The sequence below is a fragment of the Meriones unguiculatus genome, chromosome 5 (assembly GCF_030254825.1).
Source record: "Meriones unguiculatus strain TT.TT164.6M chromosome 5, Bangor_MerUng_6.1, whole genome shotgun sequence".
NCBI lineage: Eukaryota > Metazoa > Chordata > Mammalia > Rodentia > Muridae > Meriones > Meriones unguiculatus.
The window spans coordinates 12,826,239-12,839,810 of NC_083353.1; the positions used below are offsets into that span (position 1 = coordinate 12,826,239).

At 50.2% G+C, this 13,572-nt stretch overlaps 1 protein-coding gene across 1 annotated transcript; it reads left to right on the forward strand.

Annotated features, from left to right (window-relative positions):
- The first annotated feature begins 10,230 nt into the window (after window positions 1-10,230).
- On the forward strand, window positions 10,231-11,365 carry Tmsb10 (thymosin beta 10). The gene is made up of 3 exons (XM_021664047.2): window positions 10,231-10,387; window positions 10,702-10,813; window positions 11,075-11,365. Exons 2-3 carry the CDS (start codon window positions 10,714-10,716, stop codon window positions 11,107-11,109), a joined length of 135 nt encoding a protein of 44 aa, XP_021519722.1. The 5' UTR covers window positions 10,231-10,387; window positions 10,702-10,713; the 3' UTR covers window positions 11,110-11,365.
- The last annotated feature ends 2,207 nt before the right edge of the window (window positions 11,366-13,572 follow it).

Here is a 13,572-nt window from a genome sequence, read left to right on the forward strand (position 1 = left end):
CCTCAACCAGGCTAGCTTCAAACTTATGGTGTTCTTCCTGCCTCCTCCTCACAAGCTCTAGGACTGCAAGCATACCACCAGTGCTAGCTCTGAGGAAGTGGCCTCAGAGCTAGCAGCTTACTGATGGCTGACAGTAAACCACTGTCAGAGATGATGACCTGCTACAGCTGTGCTTGAAGACTGGTCCCCACCAATTCCTGGGTAATAAAACCAACTGCACAGGTCACAACGTCACAATGGACATTTTTAATAAAACAATACAATGGGGAGAAGTCACTCAACACCGCCAGCCAGTGAGGAAATGGAAATTAAAACCACGGTGCAATAGCTCCCTTTGACAATAACTAAAATATTTAGATGGTTTAAGGACAACTAAAATCAAAACTGGGACAATATGTAGATAAGGACGGAGCTCTTAAACGCTGACAGTAAGTGTAAAATAGTACAGCTACTTTGCAAAATTATTTGGCAGTCTCTTACAGAAGGCAAAAAATACTCACCATATGATCCAGCAAATCATCCCAAGAAATGAAAACCCTGTCCACACACACATGTATACATTATGCAGAGTTCATCAGCTTCAGCTTGAAAATCTCCAAACTGTGAACAACCAAAATCCCTTGAGGACTTGACACGATCACACCACAAGAAAAAAATACTCCTCAGAAAATGAATGAAATGTCGGGCACAGTAGTTCACACCTCTGATCCCAGTTAGCTGAGGCAGGAAGCTCTCAAGTTTGAGGCTAGGCTGGACTACACAAGCCCCCATCTTAAGAGATAAAGAGAGAAGAATGGATTCATGATGTATTCAAGGACGTGGGTGAACCTTAGGCTAGTTAGCATTAATCGTCAACTTGACAGGACCAAGAGCCACCTAGGAAGGATGGGAGAGGCAGGGCAGTGGGTGAGAGTACACACTGCTCTTGGAAAGGATGGGAGTGCAAGCATCTGTGTAAGGCAGCTTCCCAACTACCTGCAACACCAGCTCCAGAGGATCCAACACCTCTGATACCCTCAGGCATCGGGACTCATGTGCACACACGGACACACACACATATACATAATTAAAAATAATAACACAAGTCTTTAACACCTCTTTAAAAGCATGAATCCCCCATGGGACAAGCCTTCAGGAGCACCTGCCCGGGCTGGCTCAGCCTCTGAGCACACCTGTAAGAGACTTTATTGAGCAGGTAATTGATGCAGAAAGATCTATCTTAACTGTGGGCACGGTCATTCCCTGGGTTTGGGCTCTTAGACTGCATAAAATAGGGAAAGTGAGCTGAGCGCTAGCATCCATCAGCCTCTGCTTCCTGGTTGCAGGTGTGATCTGACCAGCCCGCTTCAAGGCCCTTCAGCTCCCTGCCACGATGAACTGTGAGCTGAGATAAATCCTCTCTCCCTTGAGTTGCTTTTGTTAGGGTACTTTATCCAGCAACAGGACAAGAACGTAAGGTCCTAAGGATGAGATGGAGCAGGAGAAGCCAATCTCAAAGGGATCTCTGCGCCTGGTGCTCATGAGTATAGGATGGTCTTGGAATGACAGGGCTTTGCAGGTGGAGGATAACTGGGCTGATGGGGTTACAAGTGTAAAGGGGTGATATGAAGGAGTCCACTAGAGGTGATGGGGTAGGTGTGATCTGGACTGTGGTGGTGGTGGCCAGTCATCTCTTCACCTGTAATAAAGCTGCATGAAGCGGCACATAAATGAGCGCATGTAAAACTGCCGAGGGCTGGAAAAAGCCTGTTGTAAATTGCGCCCATGTCCACTTGCTGGTTTTGATACTGTTTGTCATAGTTTTGTAATTAAGGACAACTGAAAGATAGAAAGAAGGGACCTCAGTAGATTCTCTACAATTTCCTGTAAGTCTATGACTATTTCAAAATAAAAGGCTTAAAACTGAAAAGGGACAAGGCGGAGGCCAGTCTGGCTCCAGCAAGGGTGGTATTTTTCCGTGGCAACTCTGTTTCATTTTGCACTCATGTGCAGCTTGGTATCACCCTGGGAAATGTCCATAATGTTCTTCTTGAAAGATTTTTAAAAATTGAAAATTACTATCTCACTTGGAGCAAGTCTGCCTGGCTCCAAGGCCATCAGGCTGTAGAATGTGAAATCCTGTGGCCTGACTCCTAAAAACAGCTGTTCACCTTACCCACACACTAGTCAAAGCTAATACTATGGCAAGTGGCTAGGTATGTCTTGGGGCTGGAGAGACAGCTCAGCAGTTAAGAACATACACTGTGCTTTGCAGAGGACCCAAGCTCCATTTCCAGCACCCACATGGTGGCTGACAACAGTCTCTAACTACAATTCCTTCTGATCTTCACAGACACCGGGCCTACAAGTGGTACACAGACAGGCAGGCAGACAGACAGACATGCAAGCAGAGCCCCTGCATGTCAGTGTCAGCCTGGCATGGCTGGCTCCCTTCTGAGAGCAGAGGGCAGTTTTTAAACCAGGAAGCGAGCCCCTTCCTCCATGTCCTCGGTGGCTGCGCCCTCGGAGAGCTGGATCTTAGGCGTCTTCTGGGTATTCTCTTTGCTTCTGCTTCCTAACTTAGGGTTGTCTTCTTCTAAATCTGGACTGTGCATGGGTGTGATCACCTCTGTATGTGACATAAGTTTATTTGAAAGCTTATCAGGAATGTGGCTTTGTCATGTCTGCACAGCACCAGGCAAGTGCAGCTCTTGGTAACTTTCTAATCCAAACTTGTGGGTTGGGAGTTGGGTAGCTGGACTGAGAAAATTTGCTGGAGGAGAAATACCAAGGTTGGCAGAAGGCTGCTGCGTTTTCTGTCTTTCTGTATTTGATTCTCAACTGGCTTCTGTAAGTCAACTATTAGATTTTATTTCTTTCAACATTCACTTTGACTACCTTTTCTTCCCCACAATTTTTCCACTTTTGTTTTGTTTTGTTTTGTTTTGTTTTGTTTTGTTTGTTTGATTAAGACTATGGGCCTGTGTCTAGGCATGCACATCTGTGGGCAGCTGCCCTTGGCTCCCAGAAGAAGGTGTGTGTCGGTGCCCTGGAGCTGGAAATGCAGGAGGGTGTGAGCTGCCCAATTCGGGTGTTGGGAACTGAACTCAGGGCCTCTGGAAGAGCAGGAAGGCATCATCTCTCCCTTTTTCAAATGTTGTTTTGTTTTCAGCACTGGGGATTGAACCTAGGACTTCACACATGCTGGGTAAACACCCCAGTACTGGGCTGTATCCCCAACCCTCTGCTTCTTCTTCATTTCTTCATCGTGATAAAATATACATAATACATTTTTATCATTTTAACTTTTTTCTGTTTTGTTTGTTTGGTTGGTTTGTTTTGTTTTTTGAGACAGGGTTTCTCTGTGTAGCCTTTGCTGTCCTGGTCTCACTTTGTAGATCAGGCTGGCCCCAAACTCACAGAGATCCACCTGCCTCTGCCTCCGTGAGAGCTGGGATTGCAGGTGTGCACCACTGTGCCCGGCTCCATTTTAACTATTTTCAAGTGTTTAGTTCAATAGCATGAGCGTATGCACACTGATGGGCAGCCATGACAATTTTCCACCTCTAGAGTTTTTCTTCCTCTCTAATTCTGTACCATGAAATAAGAAGTCCCCTGTGTTAGTTACTTTTTTCCTTGCTTTGACAAAGGGCCTCACAGGAAAATCTTCTTTGTTGTTCGGATTTTCTGGGCTCCCATTCTGGGCACAGTTTGTCCTGGTAGGAAAACACAGCTGCAGGAACAGGAGGCGGCCTCTCACACTGTGCCCATCACCCAGAGGCACAGGTGAACACTGGTGCCCAGCTGCCTTTCTCCATTTTCCCTTTTTTCAGGGGGCGGGTTCTGGACAGGGTTTCACTGTGCAGCCCTAGCTGTCCTGGAACTCACTCTGTAGACCAGGCTGCCAGAACTCACAGAGATCCACTCACCTCTGCCTCCCAGGCCGCAGAGGTTAAAGGCCTGAGCCACCACTGCCCAGCTCCACCTCTTCATTCAGCCCAGGGCCCCACCCCCTCCTCAGTGTCACCCACAGTCTTTCCCTTCAACTAAACCTTTCTGGCACCAACCTTGGAGGAAATGCCCCATCTCTTAGGCGAGTCTATGTAGTCACGTTAACAGTGAAGGAGAGCTATCACTATAAGATCATGGGTGGAAGGTAGTCCAGATGAGGATGGTTAAGGCAGCTGGCACTGGATGGGGCTGGGAAATGGATGGTGAGGTCATTGAGACAGTGTAGGTGAAATATCTGCTAAGCCCAAGGTAAATAAGGCAATTATAAAATGTAATAGGTGCCTGTATCTCATCGACTGTGATAGCGGGTTAGAGAATACTGCCATGACAATTATAAGGCTAATAACAATAAAGGTTATACAGCCCAGCATCGTTTTTATTAACTACAACACATTCCCGTGGGCTGGGGTCTAGCTCAGCGGCCGAGTGCCTGTCTGAGCACAAACCTCTGGGTCGTAAGCACACACCCTTCACCCTCTCCTCCCCCAGCCGCTGTTCTACTCTGTCTTTGTATATTTGCTCCCCACTCTCGAGAATGGAATTACTTATCTGTCACTCCAAAATTCTGCAAAATAAGACGACAAAGTGGATTTGTTTTTTTCCAGTTTTGGGGAGCAGTTTAGCTAAACAGTTCTGGCCCAAGTTCCTAAAGCTGTATATATTTGCCATGGAGGTCTCAGTCAGCTGAGGGAGGACTCGCCTGGGCCAGAGGCCACGCTGCCTGGTCTACCTGGGCAAGCCTCCTCTCCTCAGTGGCTACTGGACAAACACTTCCCTCCTTTGCCACATGGAGCTCTCAGAAAGGCTCTCATCATGGCAATCTCCCTTCCTCATAGTAGGTGGGGGCAGGGAGCACACCAGAGACCCACATGCAAATCCATGACTTCAGCTAAAGAAGGTCAGCTTTTTCTCACAGTGCTGCTATCACCGCTGCGCAAGCCTGGGTCAGGGGCTCCCATGTTCCCAGCCCCTTATTCGAAGAAGTGAAATAAAAACCCACACTGATTGCAAAGTATTGAGGAAGTTTACTCAAAGCAAAGTTATAGTGCGAAAAAGTGCTCAAGGGACCAGTATTACTTAGGGCTGGGATACAAGCCCCTGTTTAAAACACCCAAAGAACATATACTATATATTCATATTTGGCCAGAGAGATGGCTCAGTGGGTAAAGACACCTAACTCCAAGCCTGAAAGCCTGAGATCAGCTCCTGAGACCCACACAGAGCAAGGAGAGAACTAGGTGCCACAGGTTCACAGGTCATCTCCTTACTTCCACAGGCCTGCACCCAGGTGCTCAAGCATGCACGTACACACACACTCACACACACACAAACACACCGAGAGAATGTAACAGTTTAAACAACACCTATCAAGGGGCTGCAGAGATGGCTCCGTGGTTGTATACCGCAAGCACAGAGAACTACGTTGGGCTCCCACCACCCACATCAAGCAGCTTCTAAGCACTTGCAACTGGAACACCAGGAGTTCCAACACTTTCCTCTCGCCTCTGAAGTTACGTCCATTAGTGAGGCACACACACTCACAGGGAGACACATAAAGAGCTCCCGAGGGCAGGAGAGAGTGCGGCTGCTCTGCCCCGCCCATCTCTCCAGACTGGGATCCCTCATAGGGAAGAGCACCTCCAGGACTGTTACTGGGATAATTTTCCATAAGTATGCCCGAAGGCCCGACTCTAAGTGATGCTAGATTCTGTCAAACTGACAATTAACATTAAGCAGCACACACAGGCTGCATCCTGACTTGTTTCTTTTGTCTTACTTCACACAGACTGGCAAAACTAACCCACAAACAGCTTAGAAGCAGCAGGAAGGTGGATGTTTTGATTCCCCGTGAGCGAAGTCTAGCACACTATATAGTATGTGGACACACTATATGGAAGTATAAGCCACCTCTGTAACAGTTGAAACAACTCACTTTTCCCTGAATGCCTCCAGCCAAAGAACACATCAGCACTCCTGTGACAACTCACTCTATTCTGAATGGGAAATTTGATCATTTGTTCAAAAGAATGCTGACAGTGGAAATGGCAGTGAAGAAGAAAGATGCGGGCTCTCATTTCCTGTTGAGGGATGTTTTAAAAACTGAAAGTATAGCATGCTTTGTTATAGTTCTGGTTGAGGTAGACTCTATGAAGACAAAATGAAATACAATAAAGGGAGGGGGAATGGCTTGCTGTTACCATATAAGGGTCGCTGAGGTTTTCTGAGGAGAGGGACGGGTGAGCAGTTTCCTAAATGGAGGCAGAGCAAAGTCACGAGTCCTGAAGCAGGAGGGGATGACTTCCTCAGAGTCAAAAGTAAAGTAATGGCTGGGATGACACTCAGTTGGTTGAGCTCTTGCCTGGCACACAGAAGGCCCTGGGCTCGGAGCAACACATAGCCAGGTATGCTGGCTTATATCTGCACTCTAGTACCTGGTGGGGGAAAGGATCAGAAGTTCAAAGCTTTTCTTGGCTACACAGCATCTTTGATATCACAAGGGCTACAGGAGACCCCGACCAGAGAAAAGGCGATCTGGACTCTACCTGTGAAGCGGTGAATCATAGCCACCACACCCATCACTGAACCCTTGCCTTGGTAGAGTTGATGTCTGGCCAAGAAGCCTCAACAGCTGCTCCTGAGCTCAGCAGCTTTATGAAATTACCACTCTGTCCTGATCTTCACTCCAGTCTTTTATAGAAATATCATACTGAGGCTTCAAGCTGTAGCTCAGTTGGTAGAGTACTTGTCTACCATGAACAAAGCCCTCGCTTTAATCCCCAATACCAAACAAAGAGGTCTAGGGTCCTCAAACTGTGACCCGAGCACTACAGAGGTAAAAGCAGAAAGGCTAGAAGTTTCAAAGTCACCCTCAGCTACACAGCAAGTTCCAGGCCAGTCTAAGACTGTGAGACCCTGTCTCAAAAGAAATACAAATTAATAAAACAAATGTCAGGCTGGACAAGTCTGAAAAGCTTCCTCTCATTTCCCTGCTGATGCCCCTTCCTTGCCCCCGCCCCCCCACCCCCAGGCTGGGCATCCTAAGGCCCTCTGAAGTCCCCATTTCATCATACTCCACTTCCCATCATCCTTTTCAACCAAGGAGGAACCGGGGTTGTTTATGAGTTGGGCAGCTCACCCCAAAGCCATGTGCGCAGTATCCAGTGTCTCCCTCAGCAGACACAAACGTCATCACTGATAATGACAACACCAGCAGTAAGTGAGCACAAAGCAGGAGCCGGACTGACAGAATCACGCCTCTCCTCTGGGTGTCTTGCCACCACCCTCCACATTCACAACTCTGCCATGTGCTCCATATACACCCAGCAAATATTGATTTGTGTGTGTGCATGCAGGCATGTGTGTGAATGTCCTGGAAGACATACAGGAAAACTCTCAAATGGGCCCTGGGGACCCTGGCACCCCTAGGTTCTGACTCTTTCTGGCCTTGTGATGTGCCTTGTGGGTTGCTCTGTAACAGAACGTTCAGAAGCTTAATCACTTTAAGCAGCTGCGATGCCTGTCTTGCTCCTGAGTTCAGTTTGCCCGGAACAGCTTGCCTCCTCCCTCCACTCCACTGTGTGGAATGCAGACTTGCAGCCTTTCCTCCCAGATGCTCCACTCTCCCAGAGCCCGAGGCACCGTCCTCGCAGACAGTGGCTCACAGCCATGTGTGCTCACGTAGCCTGCCCTCTTAGGTCAGAAAGGTTCATCTCTGCTACATTTACTAGGAGAAAAGCACTAAGGCCGACCTCCAGGCGGAAAAGTGGCAGAAGAAAGGCTGAAGTCATCGCCTATGAGATTGAATGAGGCCACTGAATTTGACCATTACTTCTGTTCATTTATTTTTGGTTTGTTTTTGAGACAGGGTCTCAAGCCCACACTTACCTCCAACTCACTATGTGGCTAAGGCTGGCCTTGAACTCCTGATCCTCCTACTTCTACCTCCCAAGAGCTAAGATGATAGGCTTCTGACCCTGTTTATGTGATGCTGGGGCTGAAGCCCACGGCCTCAGTGTGTTAGGGAAGCACACTATCAACTCACATCCCCAACCTGGCCGTGGTTGTTAAGCCCAAATGCCAAAGAGGGTGTTTGCTTTTGGAATGGAGCCACTGAGCTGAACTCAGCAAGAACAGGGGTGCCTGCAAGTCCACTTGATGCTCCTCTGTTTGGAATCCCACATGCTTACCACCACCGCCCTCAATCCGCATCTCTTCCCAGCCCGATTTCTTTCCTAAATAAAGAGAAAGCGGGATTGGGTTCACCTCGGGTCCTAACTCATACAACTGAACATTTATGCACTCACTTCACGGTGGAGCCCAAGGAGATCAAACTCAAGCCAGGCGTGGTGACATAAACCTGTAATCCTAGCACTCTGGGAGGAAGAGGCAGGGGGACTGTGAGTTTGAGGCCAGCCTGGTCTAAAGAGCAAGTACAGGAGAGCCAAGGCTACACAGAGAAACCCTATCTCGGAAAAACAACAACAACAAAATCTTACGGTTAGTATTACATCTAACACGCAGTTGAGTGCCAGTAAAACCCTCCAGAGACACAACCTCTGGATTTCTGGAGTTTCATGTTAAGCTTGGCAGATCCTTCAACAAGCAGAGACTGTTTCAATGCACCCAGCCCTGCTTTGTTTTCTCCAGGACACAGTTAGAATAGCTTGCTTGGAATTAGGGTGAGACCACGTGACTGAATACTAGCCAAGGAAATGAAGATAGACATGATGGAAGCTCCTTCCAAGCCAGGTTCATAAAAACCTAGCATGGCCCTTTATCATCTTTTCTTTCCTAGTCCACTGTCTGGATAGAGAGAGGGGAGGCTGCAATGCCAGAGTTGCTTATGAGGAGGAGAGCACAAAGCCAGGCATGCTAGCCCAGGCTTTTAGGCCCAACATTTAAAAACAGGCCAGTCAGCCAGGTAGTGATGGAGCACGCCTGTAATCCTAGCACATGGGGAGACAGAGGCAGGAAGATCTCTGTGAGTTCAAGGCCAGCCTGGTCTACAAAGTGAGTCCAGGACAGCCAAGGTTACACAGAGAAACCCTGTCTCCAAAAAAAAACAAAAACAAAAACAAAAACAAAAACAGAAAGAGAAGAAAAAGAAAAAGAAGCAGGCCAACCTCTATGAGTCAGTCAGGGCTACATACTGAAGTTCCATCTAAAGAGAATAATAATATGAAATTAGCACAGCATCGTGTTGTGTAAGAACCATTTTTCTTTAAAAGATTTGTTTTAATTTTATGTTCATGAGTGTTTTATGCATTCCACATTCATACCTGATGGATGAGGATGTCGGATCCCCTAAACCTGGAGCTACAGATGTCTGTGAGCCGTGTGGGTGAATCAACTCTCCAGCACCCGCCCTCATGCTCCACACAATAAACTGTCCTTACCTCAAGCCGCCTAGCAAAGAGGTTTTGGTGATGGTCTATCTGGACCACGAAGTTTGCCGTTCAGGAAATGTTTCCCCTTTTTCTCCTAGCAGTGGAACATGCTCCACTATTCGACACAGGAAAAGGGGTCGAAAAAGGGGAATGGATGGTGAGTTTCACCCCAGGGTGGCTATAATAGAACTGGTTATCTAATAGGATTGTACAAGCCAAAGAGGTGACTTTTCCAGGAATGGGTTATTAACCCACTCCAGGAACGGGTTGATTTTACAAAAAAAAAGCAAGGCTTGCAGACACACGGGCTTTTTTCTATCCTTTTTAAATCACATTGAAGGTTAACTGAAGGAGGAAAGCCGCACCCTCTATTACAGTGTTTCTAAAAGACCACGGAGAGAAGAAGCAGGCCCTCCCGGGACTCCTAGCCCCCACCTCCGCCCTTAGACAATGCCTCAAACAGCGTGTTTTTAAAAGCACCAGCCACAAGAAGAGAGAGAGGAGACTTCTCTGGAGAAACAAACGCAAGAGACTTGGGGCGACGTGGGTGGGGTGTCTCCCGCGAGCAGGGCTGCAGTAGAGCGCGCGTGCTCGCCCGCACACCCACAACCCACAGCACATGCACACGCAACAAAACCCCAGGTCCTTCCCAGCTGCCCCCCACGCCCTTCCCGGGAGGTGAGCAGCAGGCTCCTGGTACCAGGAGAAGGGGATGCAGCAGGGAAGGGGCACGCAGGGGACCGGTGCCTGCCACCCCCAGGGCGGGACAGCAGCGGGCTCGGGGCGCCCGCCGAGAAGGGCGGAGGCCGGGCAGGCTGGAGATGCTGAACCCCCAGGCCCCGCGCGCTGGCCACGCCCCCCACGGGCTAGCCACGCCTCCGTTGCGGCGGGCGAGAGGCGGGGCGGGGCGCGGTGTATATAAGGCTAGGGGCGGGCGCCGCTCTTTTGTCTCTTGCTGCAGCGACGCGAGTGGGAGCACCTGGAGCGCGAGCTCGGAACGAGACTCTACGGTGAGGCACAGAGCTGGGCTCGGGGCCTACCCTGGGTGGGGTCGGGCAGCTCGTGGCCGGCGGCGCGCCCCCCGCGGGTTGCAACAGGCGACCCGGCGGTCTGGAGCCCTCCGCGGCTGGCAGGCCACGCCCTGGGGCTTCGGAGGGAGGGAGGGTGTGGTGGACGAGCCCGGGAGCCTCGGCCTCGGGGCTGCGGGAACGCCCCGGGCCGGGAATGCCACGTCGAGAGGCGTCCGTGGAAGGCGTGGGATCCAGGGCGCGCCGGTCACCCCTAAGCTCCAGGCCACCCACTATCGCCTCGGTTCCCCCATCAGGGTTGTAGGAAAATGGCAGACAAGCCGGACATGGGGGAAATCGCCAGCTTTGATAAGGCCAAGCTGAAGAAAACCGAGACGCAGGAGAAGAACACCCTGCCGACCAAAGAGAGTGAGTGTGCCTTCGCTCCTGGTTTCCCACCCCGGCGCTCCACCCTTCCCTGCTGGGCCAGCCCGGCACCCCCCAGCCCCCATCCGGCCACTGTCCTCCCACCCCGAATCTGAGGCCACCTTCCAGTCACACAAAGCACTTTGTCCCTTCCAAACCCCCTCCTAGTCCCCAGGCCTCGTGGGTGCCTCACCCACACTAGGTTGGGTGTGGGGCGCCGTAACGTGTCCCCAGTCTCCAATGCCCGCATCCCTCCCTTTGCAGCCATCGAACAGGAAAAGAGGAGCGAAATTTCCTAAGAGCCTAGGAAGATTTCCCCTACCCCACCCCGTCATCTCCGAGATCCCCTCACGATGTGGAGAAAGAGCCACCTGCAAGATGGACGCGAGCCACAAGCTGCACTGTGAACCCGGGCACTCCGCGCCGATGCCACCGGCCCGCGGGTCTCCGCAGCGGGACCCCCCCACTAATCGGACTGCCAAATTTCACCGGTTTGCCCTGGGATACTATAGAAAATTATTTGTATGACTGATGAAAATAAAACACCTCGTGGCATGGTTGGCGTGGTCTGAATCTTTGAGTGTGCGTGGGCAGAGCGGCACTGGGAGTGAGTTGTGCCGCAGAGAAGGGGGGGACGTCGTAGAATGGGCTGGCTTGGGGGGGTATCATATTTTGGGTTTACGTGCTTCTCCCCTGGGTTCTCGGTTGCTCCGCTCTTAATGCAACCCACGTACATTTTTTAACCCGATTTTTAAAAATGCTGCTCCAAAGATTAAGATTTGCTTTCGATCTCCTCTTCAAACCCCACCGTTTCTTCCCGCCCTCCTATCTCTTACGCACACCAGAAGCGGTGATTTATCAAAAGTCTCGGAGGAAAGGGGGCAAAGAACCATTCTGGAATGTTGGAAACTGGGCGAGGTCGGGGTGCGTCCCTCACGCCAGGTTTTCTTCTGGGTGTTACAGAACTAGGTGAAATAGTAACAAAGGCCCGAGCTAACGGAACGGCGGCGGGTTTGATCAGAACTTGCAGGGCCGTCTGTACTACAGCCACGGGGATCAGCCGAGTTTTTTGTCTCTGCGCCTTTCTGCGAAAGCCTAACATTACAGGGGGATTGTAGGCTGAGCCGCCTTCCGGGCCCAGATCTGAGAGGGTGGAGGTGGAGGAGGGAGCGGCGGAGCTGAAGGAGGTCACACCCTTCCATGACCCACGAGGAAGGGGTGGGACCAGCCCGGTGGGGCCTGGTGGAGGAGGAGCCCAGGGCTACCAGGCAGGAAACACGGTTCTGATTGCAGGGCTAGCCTTTTCGTGGAGGAGGGGACGGAGGGACACAATCGGATAGGTTTTGCTCCACATTTTTGCCTTACCCCCAAGCGACTCAATAAATAGATGAGGGCCGTTAGTTCAAGTGAGGTGTATCTTCCAGCCACAAGAAACTTAAAACGGAGTGAGACAGGCGGTCAGGGTAGATGAGAGGTTAGCCTCTCCCTAGTTTAAAATAAAGGATCAGCTCCTGCTGGTAACCTGGAGGCCTCCAGCAGCCCTGAATGGAGAAGGATTCCTTTCCTTTGATATTTGTGATTCTCCCAGATGCAGCTTTTGTAGTGATCCAGGATAGGATGGGGCTGAACTATATAGTCCCATGCTTGAGTAAGAAATCTGTAGTCAAGGCTCTCATAAGCTCATTCGTTCACAAAAGAAAGAGCCTTCTGAATCATTGCGCCTCACCTGCTCCACCTTGCTCTTACTAAAGCAGGACAGCTACCGTGCTTCTCGCTGTTGACTTAAACCTTGATTGACAGGATGATGAACCTGTGATAATTACTACGGTTTAGGGAAGCCAAACATACTCATTTCCCTCCCTGGGCCCAACTCCAGGTCGGAAGGAAATACTGTTAATTTACAATTGAGGCTAATGACGGAAGGCTGCCTATTCCCTGAGCGGCCGGCTACGTGAGTCAGCTTTGTCACTAGAAGAAACACCTGTGAGATGGAAATAGAGAAGATTGCTTTTGTCTCACAAGTCCCAGTCTGTGTCTACTGACCGTGCTGTGGATCTGAGGTCAGGCCTGGCACAGCATGGAGGCGTGGAGCAAGGCCAAGCCACCCACCACCGGAAGACATGGCCAGGAAGCAACGGAGAAAGAGGGAGGGGGAGGGGTCCCACAGTGCACCTTCCATTTGGCCCCAGCTCTTAAAGGTCCCCTCAGTGGTGTCACCCTGAAGAACAAGCTTCCAACACGTGGTTCCTTGAGAATCATTTCACGATCCAAATTACTGGAAGAGGCGTGTATAGGTTAGGAGATTTTTGGAGCCAGGTGTGGTGGTGCATGCCTGTAAGCTCAGTTTAGGAGGATTTGGAGTTCAAGGTCATCTTCAGCTACCCAGTGGACCAGTGGATTCAAGATTTTCTTGGGCTACTTGAGACCCTGTCTCAAAAAAAAAAAAAAAGAGTTCTTGTTTCTGCCAAATTTAGAGGCCATGTTTGTGGTCCGCTTAACTCAACATGGGCCCAGCACTGTACTGAGCCTGCAGAGTTTTGTTTTGTGCAACTAACTGCAAAATGCTCAATGAAAGAAATGCTAGAGACATGAGCAGTCCCCCTCTGGGGAAGCAGACAAAGACGTTGGCTGTGAGAGCTTGGTGAAAGAGGAAGCATTTGAATGAAGGCAAGAAGTGAGAACGGATGTGGAGTTTGTTTAACAGTAGGCTCCTCCTCTGGTTGACACCAGAACAGGTTCAGTGAAGTGGGAGGCCGATGACT